At 43.8% G+C, this 15,383-nt stretch overlaps 1 protein-coding gene across 1 annotated transcript in view; it reads left to right on the forward strand.

Annotated features, from left to right (window-relative positions):
* Positions 1 to 13,001, forward strand: part of KCNH5 (potassium voltage-gated channel subfamily H member 5) — a gene marked incomplete at its 3' end in the record, with an annotated part of 154,439 nt that extends 141,438 nt beyond the window's left edge. The window contains exon 11 of the mRNA XM_080617796.1: positions 12,054 to 13,001. Within this exon, the coding sequence (XP_080473922.1) occupies positions 12,054 to 13,001 (948 nt within the window). The remainder of the gene's footprint in view (positions 1 to 12,053) is intronic.
* Positions 13,002 to 15,383: the final 2,382 nt, after the last annotated feature.

Below are 15,383 nucleotides of genomic sequence, written 5' to 3' on the forward strand. Positions count from 1 at the left end.
TTTCCTGCTGCACAATGGCTTCCAGCTTCTCCTGTTTGTTGCCCATGCTGCGGGCATTGGCATTTAAGCTGCCTTGTGGATCTGGACTCCAACAGCAGCATGTTACCCTATGGCTCATTTCTAGCAAGTCCCTTCTCTCTTTAAACCTAGTTTAAAGCCCTGTCTATAGGCCCTGCTAGCTCTTGGGCTAGAATCCTTTTTCCCCTTTTGGACAGGAGTACCCCATCTGCTGCCAGGAGACCTGGTGCCATGTAGACTGACAGTGGGATTGAGTGCGCCCTCAGCAAGTTTGCCGATGACACCAAGCTGTGTGGTTCGGTTGATACGCCGGAGGGAAGGGATGCCATCCAGAGGGACCTCGACACGCTTGTGAGGTGGGCTGATGCCAACCTCATGAAGTTTAACCATGCCAAGTGCAAGGTCCTACACCTGGGTTGGAGCAATCCCAGGCACAGCTACAGATTGGGCAGAGAAGAGATTCAGGGCAGCCCTGCAGAGAAGGACTTGGGGGTGTTGGTCGATGAGAAACTTAACATGAGCCGGCGTCAGTGTGCACTTGCAGCCCAGAAAGCCAACCGTATCCTGGGCTGCATCAAAAGGAGCGTGACCAGCAGGTTCGAAGAAGGTGATCCTGCCCCTCTACTCTGCTCTCGTGAGACCTCACTTGGAGTGTTGTGTGCAGTTCTGGTGTCCTCAACATGAAAAGGACATGGAACTGTTGGAACAAGTCCAGAGGAGGGCCACGAGGATGATCAGGGGGCTGGAGCACCTCCCGTATGGAGACAGGCTGAGAAAGTTGGGGCTGTTCAGCCTGGAGAAGAGAAGGCTGCGTGGAGACCTCGTAGCAGCCTTCCAGTATCTGAAGGGGGTCTATAAGGATGCTGGGAAGGGACTCTTCACTAGGGACTGTAGTGATAGGACAAGGGGTAATGGGTTAAAACTTGAAACAGGGGAAGTTTAGATCGGCTATAAAGAAAAAGTTCTTTACTGCAAGTGTGGTGAGGCACTGGAATGGGTTGCCCAGGGAAGTTGTAAATGCTCCATCCCTGGCGGTGTTCAAAGACAGGTTGGACAGAGCCTTGGGTGTCATGGTTTAGTGTGAGGTGTCCCTGCCCATGGCAGTGGGGTTGGAACTAGATGATCTTGATGTCCTTTCCAACCCTAACTATTCTATGATTCTATCCAATGAAAGATCTTGGGTCTATTGAGCTTGGGTTTTTAGCCTTCTGCAGGGCTTCTCTTTTCCAGGGTCTGGAAATCTACCACAGTTTCTGCAGTTACCTCAGCTTCCCCTCTTGCAAGAGCTCTGTGCTATACAGAGGAAGAAAGATCTGTAAGATCAAGGAAAGGAAGTCCAGTGAGAGTGTTAGAAATCTGCTCTCCTCTCTGCCTTAGTGCCAGGCAAAGAAGTATGAGAAATCTGCCAGCCCTTTGCTCCCTCTAATAACTTCATCTGTAAGGAAGAAAAGGCGAAGGGTAGATGAATATGTGATGGTCTTCGTCAAGAGTACATCTGCACAAAGGAGAGATTGGTAGAAGGAGTCAGTAAGCAGGAGGAACCTTTTCTTTTGCTCACCTACCAAATGACCAACCCAGACTAGACTTGTTTAGATGGGAGAGCTGTTATGGAGAAAAGGAATGTGTGAGTTTAAATCCCAAAGTGGACAACCAACCAGTGAGAGGTAAAAAGGGTCCCAATGAGACACTACTCTGTAATAGTTAGGCTGCAACAGTTCCCATTGCTCTCTGCTCAGTTTCCCATTGCTTAACCATCTCTGTATTGTATACAGAAAACAAATTAGGTCTTGATTCAAGAAAGTATTTCAGCTCATGGGTCCAATTTAGTCTTTGTGTTGAGTCCAGTGTAGGATTTAGGGTCCTGAAGAGGATTTTGTTTCCATCAACCCTAAAGCTAGGTTTCATTGCCCTCAGTTATGACAGAAGCCACATGGGAGGGATTGTATCTCTTTGGATCATGGTCACAGTTCAGTCTCTCCTGAGGCCACACAGACTAATACTCTTCTCTGCAATGGACTGATGCTAAACTTGGCCAACAAGCAATAGACCCTGGTTGAAAAATACCTGAAATTCATAAATGAAGTAGCCTTTCTGGTTTATTGTTTTAAATAATTTTGTATGTGGAAAGTGTGTTTTGCTGTCTTTGATAGTATTGGAGAAATACTATACTAAATCTGGCCATTCTGCATGGTAAGACACATGGTAAAGCATCTGCTATTTTGGTAAAGCATCTGCTATTTTGTTAAAGCAAAATAAAAAGAAAATCATGAGAGCAAAGCAGCAAAAGATGTGATAAGTTTCAATTCCAGAATCTTGTTTAAAAACCATGGCAAATCTCCCCACTTCCAAAGATGCACAGTGTCCTCTTTCAGCATCTCTTTCCAAACAGAAACACAGAGCCCAATAGGCATCTAACAGCTAGGCTGGCAGCAGCAGAAAATCCATGCATTGTTTTCCCTTGAGGTACAAAAAGAAGGAGGCATCTGTAAGTGCTGAATATATGGGCAGGAGGCACTCAGGTCTGTGCAACTGGAAGAACAGAAGAGCTCCTGAGTCAGGAGACTGAGCTGCTCTCAAAAATTGCTCTTGTGATCGGTGTAAATGTGTGCAATTGTGCAAAAAGAATAAGAGGCTTTGGCATTTCTTTTAGAAACCTGACTGCTTAGCTCAGCACATGGTTAGTTAAACATGTAATCACAGCATTTGAGAAATCAGTGCCTATCACTCAATGAGCTGTTTGACTGATCCTTTCTTGAAAGGTAGGTGTCAATGCTACCGTTAATCAAGGTTTGACTGATGTATTAGAGCATCAGGAAAGGACTTTGTGTAGCATTTTACATCTGTTGTGCATTGCACTAGAGGTGCAGAAGTGCCTTAGGCCTTTAATCTTGAGCTGAAATCCTGAGAACACCTACGTGTATTTTCTTTGTGGCTGTTTTTTTAATAAACTTTCTTGATTTTGGCAACAGGACAAACCAGTGACCTCTCTCTGCTATCAGCCATGGATCCTTGTCCCTTGGTTGTAAATAGTTAACAAAGATAGATTTCCTATTAATTAGAGAAATTAGGGCAGTGTTATTATCCTGTCCTACACAGGGAGAGATGGAGACATAAAGACACAGTGTGATTTGCACTTGGCCAAAGGTCAGGCCAGCAGAATAATTCATCCTCCTGAATCCCAGCCTGGTGCTGTGTTGGGCCATAATGCTCTTGGGATGTGACAAATGTGACTTGGATCTCTGCCTGCTTCCCTTCTCTTTCTTCTTCAGACATGTTTTAAACTAAACCAGAATGCTTTCAGATCCATATCAAGTATGAAGTAGATGGGGCAAACTTTCAACCACTCTCTTCTTTATATGCATGCTTGTTCGCAAATGCAGATCAGCCTAATTGACTGTCAGCATGCACAGATGTCTCCCCGCAAGAGTAGTCAAGTGCTGTGCAAATTGATTGCAAACACAAAATGGAACCAGATTAAAATATGACCTACAGTAACCAATTTCTAAAACACAGAGCAAGCATAACAAGGTGATGGAAGTTCTGGGCTCTGTGAAATCAGCTATTGATTGTTGTTGGGTCCTCCTGAAGGGTCTCTCCCTCCCTACACGCCCCCCTTTTTCTTTAGATGAGCAATTTGGGGAACACAGATCTTTATTAAGTAATGAAGAAAGGATTAACTCCTTTCTTGCAAATGAAATGCCATTAAATCTCCCTTAAAAGGGCTTTTTCAACATCATGAACTTAATTCTCCTTTCCTTGAAATGACTTTGTTACTTGGATTGGAAATCTTCACATCGCTTACAAGTCAAATCTGTAATTGCTTAGGAGGAAACTACATGAATACAGTTTCTCCAAAGCAAAATTAAAATGTGCTTGGTAGCAGGCTTTTGCATGCTACTGTGTCTGTGAAGTCAGGATCAATGGAAATTTGCAGTAAGGCTGTTATTTACTGTTTCTTTCAAGCAGTCAGCAGACTAACCTACAAAAATCTTCTTTTTCTCCAAAATCCAGCATGAAGACTGTTTAGTGAAACATTCCTATCCCAGAGATGAACTAATTGCTCAGCAGTCAGTCATTTTCACCGCACAGCCAAGGACAGCGATTCCTTTCTCACACACAGATGGAGCAATGGTTTAACACAAAACAGTTCCTGGGACAGGAGGATTAAGGAGAATTTACTGGAGAGCAATTAAAGCAGTTGTTAGAACAATTTGTTTTTGAGGCTGAATTTCACATGAAAGGAAATCTATCTGAGGAGTGTACAGAGCAGAACAACAATAAAGCCATCTTTTCAGGTCATCTACTGTGCATTCTTAGTTCAGATTAATAAAGTGAGCTAAAAGGATATGGAGATTTGCAGGAGTATATTAGGTGAAGCAGCCTAAATGCAGTTTGCATTTGGAAAGAGGCACCTTGGCTTCAGTCTTTTTTGTGCTTTCAGCTCCTTTCTATTTCTGCCAGGTTTCTTGTCACTGTCATATTGGGTAGAGGGTTTCTGACCATGCTTCTCAGTTGCAGAGACTCCTGCCAGTGCAGGACACTGCAATCAGAGGCTGCTGTTGTGCATGAGCTATACCAAAAAGCTGTTAAGGGAAGCTGGGTCAGAACCAGTGCTCCTTGCTGGCCCTTTGCCGGTGTTTGCTGGTCTTGCTGGCTTGGTCTTCCCATACTAGCTGTCTGCTCCTACATCCTTGCCATGCCCTGACCTAGGAGGAGGCATTACTCCAAACTCTTCCTTGGGGTTAAGAGCTGGAATTGCATCTTGTGAGGGACGCTGCCATCACCCTTTCTGGTTTGGAAGGGCAGTAAACCTGAAATGAAATAGGTTTTCAAGCCCGAGAACGAAGTCCAGACACAGTGAGTCCATCCACAGTGCATGGCAGCAGCTTCTTATATCCATCCACCCCTAAAGAAGGTTTGCATTAATACCAGCTATTTGGGTTTCTCTAGCTCACCATGATGCTAACAGGCTGGACTTTCAGTTGAAACACAAATACAGATGTCTCATGGTCCTTCACTGAAGTGCATTTCACAGCTCTTCTAGCCCAGGCGCCAGGGCTTCAGTTTTGCTTAATTGCACACAGAAAGTCTTGTGTGAGGCAATTTCTTCATTTATTAATTTCTGTCCAGTCTTCCAATAGTTTATCATTTTAAATATGAGCACATTCATATAAATAAAATTCATGTAAATAAAAGGAAGATTTGTTAGCATCTTAGTTATTAAAAAAATAGCTGAGAAAAAAGATTTAAAAACATTTTAACATCAAGTATTAATAGTGAATCACGTTCTCTGTGACCTGCCTAGAATTAAAAACCACTTTGGTTTTGGAGCAAGGTTGTTTATCAAAGATTACACATAAGAAATTCGGCTTCACTGGCCTAGTTTTCAGAATATCAAAAAAGAGGGTCCCAGATATGCCTTGTTTTGACAGCTGAAGGCTCCTAGAGAGGACTAGTCCTCAAGGACTGAGGGATGAAGCACCCTAGACTTACCTGAGCACATCAAAGCAATGGCCTAGGAAGGGTTTGCTGGTGATGACAGTCCTTAGCAATGCACAGTGCCAGTGGTGGGTTAGATCTGAGTAGGATCTGTCTTCAGTATCTGGGATTGGGTTGAAATTTGCAGTGCAAAAGGATGGTTGTACAGAAGCAGCCAAAGCCATTCCAGGTGGGCTCCAATTTCCTAGGAACTATGGGGAGACCAGCTCAGTTCTCCACCAGCTGCTGGAGGCTTTTCCCCAGAAGCATGGTGAGAACAGGGGAGCTTTGCCTTTCCTATTAGTGGTTGATCTGATTGCTTTGTGCAGGCAAAAATGTCTGTTTTTTCACACGCTCTTACTTGGACCCACCAGCCTGGCATAGTCTTCTGTGCAGTTGTCATTTGTCCTCCCTCTGCAGCTTTTAAAACAACAGTGTTTATCTGGAAGGACTGGCTGGTCTCTGAGGCTGGGTGGGAAATGCATCCCAGCCAGGAACTAGCAATACCCCAGCATGCTGGGGGGGATAAAAATAGCATCAGTTGAAGAGTGTAGTACACACACGTACATACATGGAGAAAAGCTTTATAGGAAGGCTTCATACACTATCTGCACCAGACCCTGACATTTGCACTGCTGTGGTCAGGGGTTTGGATGCTTCTTGCCCACCATCATGTGGAGGATGTCTGCATCCAAGCAGCATGTACAAAGCTCCCTGTGTAGACACAGGAGACAAACAGGCATTTCAGGATACAGCTTGTTTAACTTGTTTTAACATCTAGCTGCAGGTGAAATGACTCACACCCTCCAAGTGCCTTTACCTCTCTTGACTGTGCAGGTGTCCTGGAGGATTAATTTAGATGCAGACACAGGCTTCGTAAGTGAACTCTCTTCTGGGTGTCTGTGCTCTCGAAATTGGATGTATTTTGTAGATTGTTCTTGAAAGCAGGAAAATAATACACCTGCCTGAGCACTGCATGGGTTGGGGTAACGTGTGTCTAAATCCTGGATCTGACACAAATTCACCCCCCTCATTAGCATAAGAAAACATGCAATTACTTTTCTACAATGTACTCTGAGAGGTGAAAATTAATAGTATTTTTTGCAAATGTCTTTACAAAAGTTTGTTCTGTATTGTATAGCCCAAGCATGTGATTGTATTATTTGTCTGATATTGTTTATATCGTCACAACCTTTAAATTCCATTTGCCAGCTTTAGCTAAGCTTGTGGGAAGGATTTGCCTTGAATCATTTCAGGCCAAGAAGGCAACTGAAGACAGCTGTCATATTTCCAAAAAAGGATCTATATAGAAGGACCTATATATTAAGGTGCCTTCTAGGATGTTCCTGTATTAAATGGGAATAAAAATACAGGGATCTGGGCAAACACACTGGATTGAGAGTAACCAGAAGAGAGATGGACCTTCTACTAAGACATTAATACAGGCAAGATAGTTATCCCTGGAACAAATTTTTGAGAGGTTATCACCACCACTTCTGCCTATCCTGTGCGGTGAGTGTGACCTGTTGGTTACCAATTGTGACCCCAGTCCAGCACTATGACAGGGCTCCTCCTTGTACTCTACATAGATGTCTGTAGCTGTGGGGACTAAAACGTTGTGTTTACTTTCTGTTCCAGTTTTTGGTGCTGCAGAAACACCCAATGAGCAGAGCCAGGCCAGTTCTGCAGGGCTCCATCATCCCCAGACCATCAGCCACATCTGTAGGATGCCACAGCTTGGGCACCCAGAGTTTATTAGTCACCGTGAAAATCTTTGCATTGATGGCCTTTTGCGGCTTTCCCTCTCTCTTGCTCAGTGCACACCTGCTCTATTCATCACCACGACAACTGTGTGCCCTTTCAGTATACGTTTTGTTATTCATTTCTGTAAATTTCTGTGGTGAGGGACAGGTGTGTATTGAACACCATTAACAGCATGGGTTGTTCTAGGAGATGGGACAGGATGATCTCTAGTCATATTTACTACTTTTATGAACTTACTGTAATTCTTCAAGACTTCTGCCAGTTCTTTAATCCATTGACATGCATTCCTTGGAGTCTCTTATTAAAAGAACTTTGTGAAGGGAGTAAGGTCACAGAGGGATGAGTTTCACATACTGGTACAAAAAAAGAGAACAGAAAAGGGATGCATTTCAAAGTGTCTGGAAAGGCCACAGCTTTGCTGACTACTTCAGTAGGAGATGGGAGAACTTCTGTGTGTCTCAGCCTTGAGCTGGCTTCCTGACCTCTCATTGCTGCTGCCCTTGTCTGCACTTGGCTTTGGGTTCACTTATACAAGCTGGCACCTCACAGAAGCTGCTACAGCAGTAACGTACCCACTGTCTGTACTTTTGGTAAGGTCACTCTTTGGAAGTGGTGATGGGCTGAGTTCACACTTGTGGTGAGTTACCTCAGGGTACAGAGGGGAGGGAAAAGAGGTTGGGGTTAAGATCAAATGGAAAATCTCAGGTTGCTGCTGCCTCTTCTGTGCCTGCCTTGTAGATAGCCCAAGTATTTCCGTTTCCAGGGCTGGCCATCAGTTAGTTTCCACTTAACCTTCACCAGCTCAATAATTAACATCACCTGCATTCTTCTTCCTTCCCAAAATAAATACATTCAAAGCAAGAAAAACAGGAACCTGGTCTCATGAGACAGGATTCATGTCACATGAGGTAGCCTTTCACAATCCTATCTGTAAAGGAAATCACTGAATCTCCATCACATTCATGAATTTAGCACTTGCCATGAGACCGGGGTATGGCTCTTTACCCCTTGAGATGTGCTGTACGCATAATTAGTTCAATTTCTTCTGATTAACTCCTTTGGAGTTTGTCTATTCCTGGGACATATGCTTGGATAGGCCTATGTGTAGCCTCTCTGAAAAGGGTCAGGGACAACTGAAATAGCTCATCCAAAATAAACTGCTTCTAATTTGCTGAGGAATGTTAGATTGCATGAGGTGTATTTCTGTTCTTATTTATAGAGAAAAAATAGCCAGTAATAGTTATTAGAGATTAATAGAATTAAGTCTCCATGTAAACACATTTAATCCCATTCTGGTTTAGGTTAAACCACTGTGGAAGTGGATTAAATCCAACTAGATGAAAAAATCCTAATATGGAAATATTTGGTAGTGAAAAACAACAATTACTGTTACAATTCACATCTTATTTTTTTCTTTTTTTTTTCCCCCCAGTTGTTTATCTGTATAAGTTCTTTCACATGTAAATATTCTACTGATGTCACATAATCCTGACCGAGACTAGATCTTTACTGAGCAAAGCATAGTGTGCCCTTGGTTGAGGGTGGATGTCCTGAAGAGAGGACAGTCTCCATGGGGTGATGCAGGAATGAAATGGTTTCTTCGTGGTGACAGAGTAGTTCAGTGGGTGAATGAGGACCAAAACCCCAGTCTCCAAAGTGCCGTAATCTCACAGTGTCAGCTGGGATATGAGGGTCTGCTTGGTTATGCATTTCACACTGAAAACCAAGATATATACAGCTGTGAACACATTCATATTACATGAGAAAGCCAAAGGGAGCGTAGGCACAGGCGTGTGCATCAGCCCACCTTTGCTCCCTTGGAGATACAGCTCCACCAGTGAAGATCAGTCCTGAATTCTTGACACCCAGCTAACCCCTGGATTTCCGAGTCCCTGGGCATTTTCCTTGCTGATTCAGAATGTAGCAAGCTTGCTTCTTCAAAGGAGCTGCCCACAGTCATTCCAGGATGTAGCACTTTCTGACCCAAGCAGAGAAAAAGGAAAGGATAGATTGAGGAGCTCTGCCAGGCTCCTGCCTGCATCCTACAAGAGAATGAAAGAATATCTTCTCCTGTGAAGGTGACAGAGGACTTTGGGAGTGTGTCTTTTCCACTGCATGGGTATGAAGAGGGGAGAAAGCCTGGGACTGAGAGGTTCCTGTGGCCTTAGTCTCACTCGGCTGGAGAAGATTTGCACTGTAGATCTGATGCCGTTTGTCACCTTGACTGCCTGTCCCTGCAGCAGGGACATGTTCAGCCTTCCCCAGAGCATTTGCGCCATGCTGAGGCATGGCAGTGCTTGAGTTCAGACCCCTGTGCCACTAGGCTTTGCTTATCTGAGTCACATCTGACCACGTGGTTCTGGGGCAAAAAACCTGCAGTGATTTCCAGGCTTCCAGAAGGGCCCACTTCAGGAGTATGAGGCACAGGCAGTGTCAAATTGGTGAAGTCCTGGCTTTTCTTCTACAGAAGACAGCAGCAGGCGTGATGGGTAATTATACTTCATGCAGAGATAACCTTTGGCTGGAGGTGTTTTGAACTGAGAGGAGAAAAGGGAGAAAAGAAGGAACAGGAATTGGCTGGAGTTAAGAAAAGGGAGGTGGGGTAGTTTTTGGTGAAGTGCGAGTTTTTGGAGAGGAATCAGAAACTGGTGCTATTTTGGTTTTGGGGGTTGGTTTTTGTTTTGTATTTTTTTTGTCACTCTGGTCTTTATAAACAGCTGGCAGGACAAGAAGATCTCAAAGTCGCTCTCCCAACCACACATTCTGTGCTGCGCTGGTCACAGGAGCACTGCAAGTCCCTGCCAGGCTGTGGGCAGCTGCCAGCCTTGCAGCATCCCCAGCTGCCTCTCCCCACCACCCGCCAGGCACAAGCTGGATGCAGACAGGAGGGTGCTCAAGCTGTGAAACAGGGTCATGACCAGAGAGCAGGGAAACATGGGGTCAAGGATGTTTCTCCCACCCCAGACATTTTCAGGGACTTAGTCATTCTGGCCCGGCACAACATGGGGCAGAGCAGCATAGTCGGATAGGGAGAGCAGCAGAGGAACCAGCCATCTTCTCCGAGACACAGCTTTGGGACACATCCATGTACTTGGTTGCTTTTGGTTTTGCATCATCTGCCAGAGGTGCCACACTGCCCTCCGGGGAAAGAAAGGCACAGACCAAACAACACAACTCACTTTCCAAATCTTCATTTAGGCAGCTTGGCTTCAATTAAATGCAATTACTTAATTTTGCATCAAGAGCAACTTCTCTCGCATTTATTTGCTGTCCCCAGTGGCCTGTCTGAGGGGAAGAATTGCTCCATGAGGGTAGGTGCTAATGAAGGGGAGCTTCCAAATGAGTGTATGTGTTGCTGCATCTAGGTCAGAGGAGTCAGATGAAAGTATCTTCCATGTTTCTGTCTCGTTGGTTTTGGTTTTTTTTAATCTGGGCGTCTAATAAACATGTTAACTTTCCAAATTATTATAAGCAGCTGCATCTATAAGCAGTACACAAGGATATATTTACTGCTTTTGAAAGCTCTCTAAAGAAGCTTTGAAGTCCAGCTCATCCCAGATTCATGCAGAGAAGGAGCTGTAGCCTTCGTGGCACTCCTTTGCCGACTTCTGAAGATCTGAGACTTGAAAGCAATTATTTTCTTGCAAATACGGACAGGTGTGAGAGACCTTTTTATAAGAAGTAAATAGATACTGAAATATGGATTTTCAAGTGGATACTTCAGAACCTACAGTTGACAGTCACAGTTTTGTTTGTGTATTGCAGGGGCTTTCTTTTCTTACCAACACTGTCCCTACACAGACCGTATTTGCATTTGCATGTGCTACTTTTCATTTTAGTTTCCTCACACAGACACCAAGAGTTTCCCTATCCTTCCTCAGTCCCACATTCAAGAAAGCTGGATAAACAACAACAAAACAAAATATCATGTAAGTAATGTGCGTAAAATCATCAGAGAAGTTTTTATTCTCTGGATCCTTCTACAGCTTGAGGCTCACATTCCTTTTTCTATAGAGGCCTGAGAGATGCTGCAAGGTGAAATAACAGCAGTATTAAATGGCATAGTATCACAAAACAGTGGTTATTGCTGGGTTTTGAAATCACACGCCCTTGTTATGGTTCTTCTTCATGGTGTTTCCAGTACACCCACACATATTAGACATATAAACACTCCAGGAAATGCTTGTGTTGCTATATGAAGCCACTCAACATGGCACACGGGGAACCTAATTGCACCCTCCAGCCACTCCTAGAAAACTAGCGATAAGCAAAGCTAAAAAGTATTGAGCACATTTGAATTTTCCAGTCTCTGGAAGGGTATGTATGTTGATTAAACTTACAGCTGTGTAGTTTCCACTGAATTGCTGTTTCCTTTTGATCTGTACTAAAGATAGTGATGGAGCAGGTATGAATGAGTAATGGGTAGGTAGGTATTACGTTATTTAGCTTCTTGCTTGTTTGCTTTCTTCTCTTTATTCAGTTTCTTTCCTTCTCTTGGTGTCAGAATATTTTTAGTTCTTCAAGGCTCTGTCTTCTGCATCGAAAATAAAAAACCTACTTTTAATCTACACTTTTAAGAAAGTATGTGTGTATATATATGTAACCTATCTATGCAGTGGCATATATCTGGGGTTACTATGTCTTAAGCAGCCTCATTTGAATTCACTGCAAGAACTGAAGATAGAAAGGAAGGAGAAATGGCTCTTATCTCAGTACTGTTTCCCTATGTCCCAATGTTTGCCCTATGCGATGTCCTTTGGGTACTGACTCTGTTATGGATTTATTCCCCATAGATCATCTTCCGGAAGATCAGTGATGTCAAGAAAGAAGAAGAGGAGCGCCTGCGCCAGAAGAACGAGGTGACACTGAGCATCCCTGTGGATCACCCCGTGCGGAAACTCTTCCAGAAATTCAAACAGCAAAAGGAAATGCGTAATCAAGGCTCAACCCACATCGACCCGGAAAGGAACCAACTTCAGGTGGAAAGCCGAAGTGTGCAGAATGGGGCCTCCATCACAGGCACCAATGTGGTTACTGTGTCTCAGATCACCCCCATCCAGACATCCCTGGCTTATGTGAAAACCAGTGAGGCTGTGAAGCAGAACAACAGGGATGCGATGGAGCTCAAGCCAAATGGAAATGGAGACCCAAAATGTCTCAAAGTAAACAGTCCCATGCGGATGAAAAATGGTAATGGGAAAGGATGGCTTCGACTGAAGAACACAATGGGGACTCATGAGGAGAAGAAGGAGGACTGGAACAACGTCACAAAGGCTGAGTCCATGGGGTTGCTGTCCGAGGATCCCAAGTCCACTGACTCAGAGAATGGTGTAAATAAAAACCCACTGAGGAAAACAGACTCTTGTGACAGTGGAATAACAAAAAGTGACCTTCGCTTGGATAAAGCTGGTGAGACTCGCAGCCCCCTGGAGCACAGCCCCATCCAGGCTGATGCTAGGTATCCTTTCTACCCTATTCCTGAGCAGGCCTTACAAACCACGTTGCAGGAAGTCAAGCATGAACTCAAAGAAGATATCCAGCTGCTAAGCAGTAGGATGGCTGCCCTTGAGAAGCAGGTGGCAGAGATTTTAAAAATATTGTCTGAAAAGAACGTACCCCAGATCTCTTCCCCCACGTCTCATTTATCACCCCAGCACCCCCTCCAGATACCCCGTCAGGATATTTTTAGTGTTTCAAGGCCTGCCTCACCTGAATCAGAAAAAGATGAAATCCACTTTTAGCATATACCTATGTGTATATATGTATACAGTATATATGCAGAGGTGTATATATACCTTTATACATATATATGTGTGTGTGTATACAGTAAATATATATACATATATATTTTCACTTGCATCCAATATGACTTGAACACACCAAGGATTTTGATATGTAAATATTGCATGTCCAGCTGGATTCTGGCCTGCCAAAGAAACAATTATTAACATAGATATTGCTTGTATAATATGCAGTTGACTGCATGCACACTTTACATCTATTTATAATCTCTATTATGTAATAAAAGAATGACTTTTGTGTAACAAAGGCAATGTACTATTTAAAGAATCAGGGTCTAACCTGCCAATATTGCCATGACAGTTTTGATCTCAGGCTGGGTGAATTGAGCTTTTATTTCCTCACTGTATTTTCTGCCGAGTTAAACAGTAGATTAACATGATGTGGAGGAACTCCAATTAGTTGAGACTCCAATTAGTATTGTTTTCTGTATCATTCCATTGCAATATACTGTATAGTTGGTGATAAATTCCCCTACTCCTCCTAAAAGGGAGGGCTTAGCTCAGTGGCCAAGGAAGGTCACCATGTCTGGTGCTAGGGGGATCATTGGAATTTATTTGTGTGGGTATTGTGCATGCACAGCCTTTTATTTCAAGTATCTGCCTGCTCTTTAAACATTGTAAGTAAGAAACAATAATGGTGATTTATGTAACAAAATGAAACTAACAGAAACTCTCTCAGCTGCACTCCCTGAGTGTTTGGAGGTAACTTTCTTGAAAGCCTCCTTTTACTCATGCCATTTTTACTGAACTGTTAGAGTAACATTACGCAAATTCTCTTTGCAGCACTCAGCAATGGTGTCCGGTTCTGTCAGTATCTTCATTAGGATGTCCCATTTTTGTAGGGTTGAGCTTGCTCTCCCGCTGTTCCCCCCCATTGCCCCTGCAGAAAGATTTTGCACAAGGTCTAAGCAAGGGACAGAACAATTGTAGTTCAGCTCCTTATCAGCTGTGTGAGCAGGTTTGAAAGTCTGAAGTTGAAAGGCTGCTGTTAATCCCCCTCCACTCTCTTTACTGAGGACATTTGTCAGTCTGCAAACTGCCTTTGAGGACAAGAGAAATATAACTGGTCAAGATGAAATTCACTTTAGTCCAAGGCACTGGTGTGAGAATGTTTGGATGGGAGAGTGGTGGGTGTGTTGGGAGATGAAGTCCTCCATAGGGTGCTGCCCACTGCTCTTGCTTGGACTTGTGGAAAGTTTCAGTGAATGGGGGGGGGGGCACACTTCAAGAGCAGGCCTGCAGTGCCCACACAGCCAGTTGCCACACGTACTAAGTCCCTTAGGTCTGTCCTCTTAGCTGGCTCTCATCAGCATCTCCCAGTCTTGAACTATGCTCAGACTCTGCCTCCACCTCCTAGGCTGGAATGTCATCCTCTACACAGCTCTGCTGGTTTCACAGGGCTGCAGCAGGGCAGGCTTTTGCACTGGATCCTGTTTGTTCTCCTGTTTGGAGCTGACATTTTGGACTCTGGCTGGGTCTGCACCTGAGTGTGGTGGGGTTTTTTTGGCTCTCTGCACTGGTTTTGAATCCAGATACATGTGATGTACAGCAGAAATGGGCATCACAGCTTCAGAGATGTTAACCTGTACAGCTTGAGGCCAGCCCAGCAGAGTGTGATGGCTCCTTAAAAGGAGGACTTCCCCTCCACACTTAAATAGCCTCTTGTATCATGATCCCATGTTTTCAAAAGTGCCTGGACTGAAACATATACGTACCAGAAAGTGTTGCTATCAATCAGGTAAATAAAAGGCTTAGAATTAGTAGGCATCCTGACCAGACACCAATACCAGATCCATTACTTAACATTAAGAAACTAAACTAAACTAAATTGCTTCCTGAAAAAAAATAAAAAAAAGCAAACCTCCAAACCCACCAAAGCAACAAACAAAACAAATCATCATTTGCAGTAGTGGCAATTAGGGACCTGCATCTTAGGGTGAACATACCTAATGCTGTGAAATCCAAACCCCTAAACCCCCAAAAGTTCATAAGAAAGCCAAAGAAGTCATTGCTTCTGTTGAGTCAATTCATGGAGGCTTTTGGGGAGATGATGGTCTTTCTCATTTGCTGTTTCTTTCTGTCCTTTTTCTGCCCCGTCTTCAATACTTTTCTTTAGGAAATTATAACCAAAAAAAAAAAGGGAAGAATAAAAGACCACCAAAATGGACAACTCTTCCCAAGTCCAGCGGTTAGGCTGCCTGCTCTTTATAGTTTTCCACAGTTGCAGTTGCCATTGTCAAAACTTTCAACTGTATTTTGCAGCTGCTTTTCTGTCACAAGTGCAGATCTGGAACTCTGCAACCATGCTTTGGTCTGCAAGGA

The sequence above is a fragment of the Psittacula echo genome, assembly GCF_963264785.1.
Source record: "Psittacula echo genome assembly, chromosome: 5".
Taxonomy (NCBI): Eukaryota; Metazoa; Chordata; class Aves; order Psittaciformes; family Psittacidae; genus Psittacula; species Psittacula echo.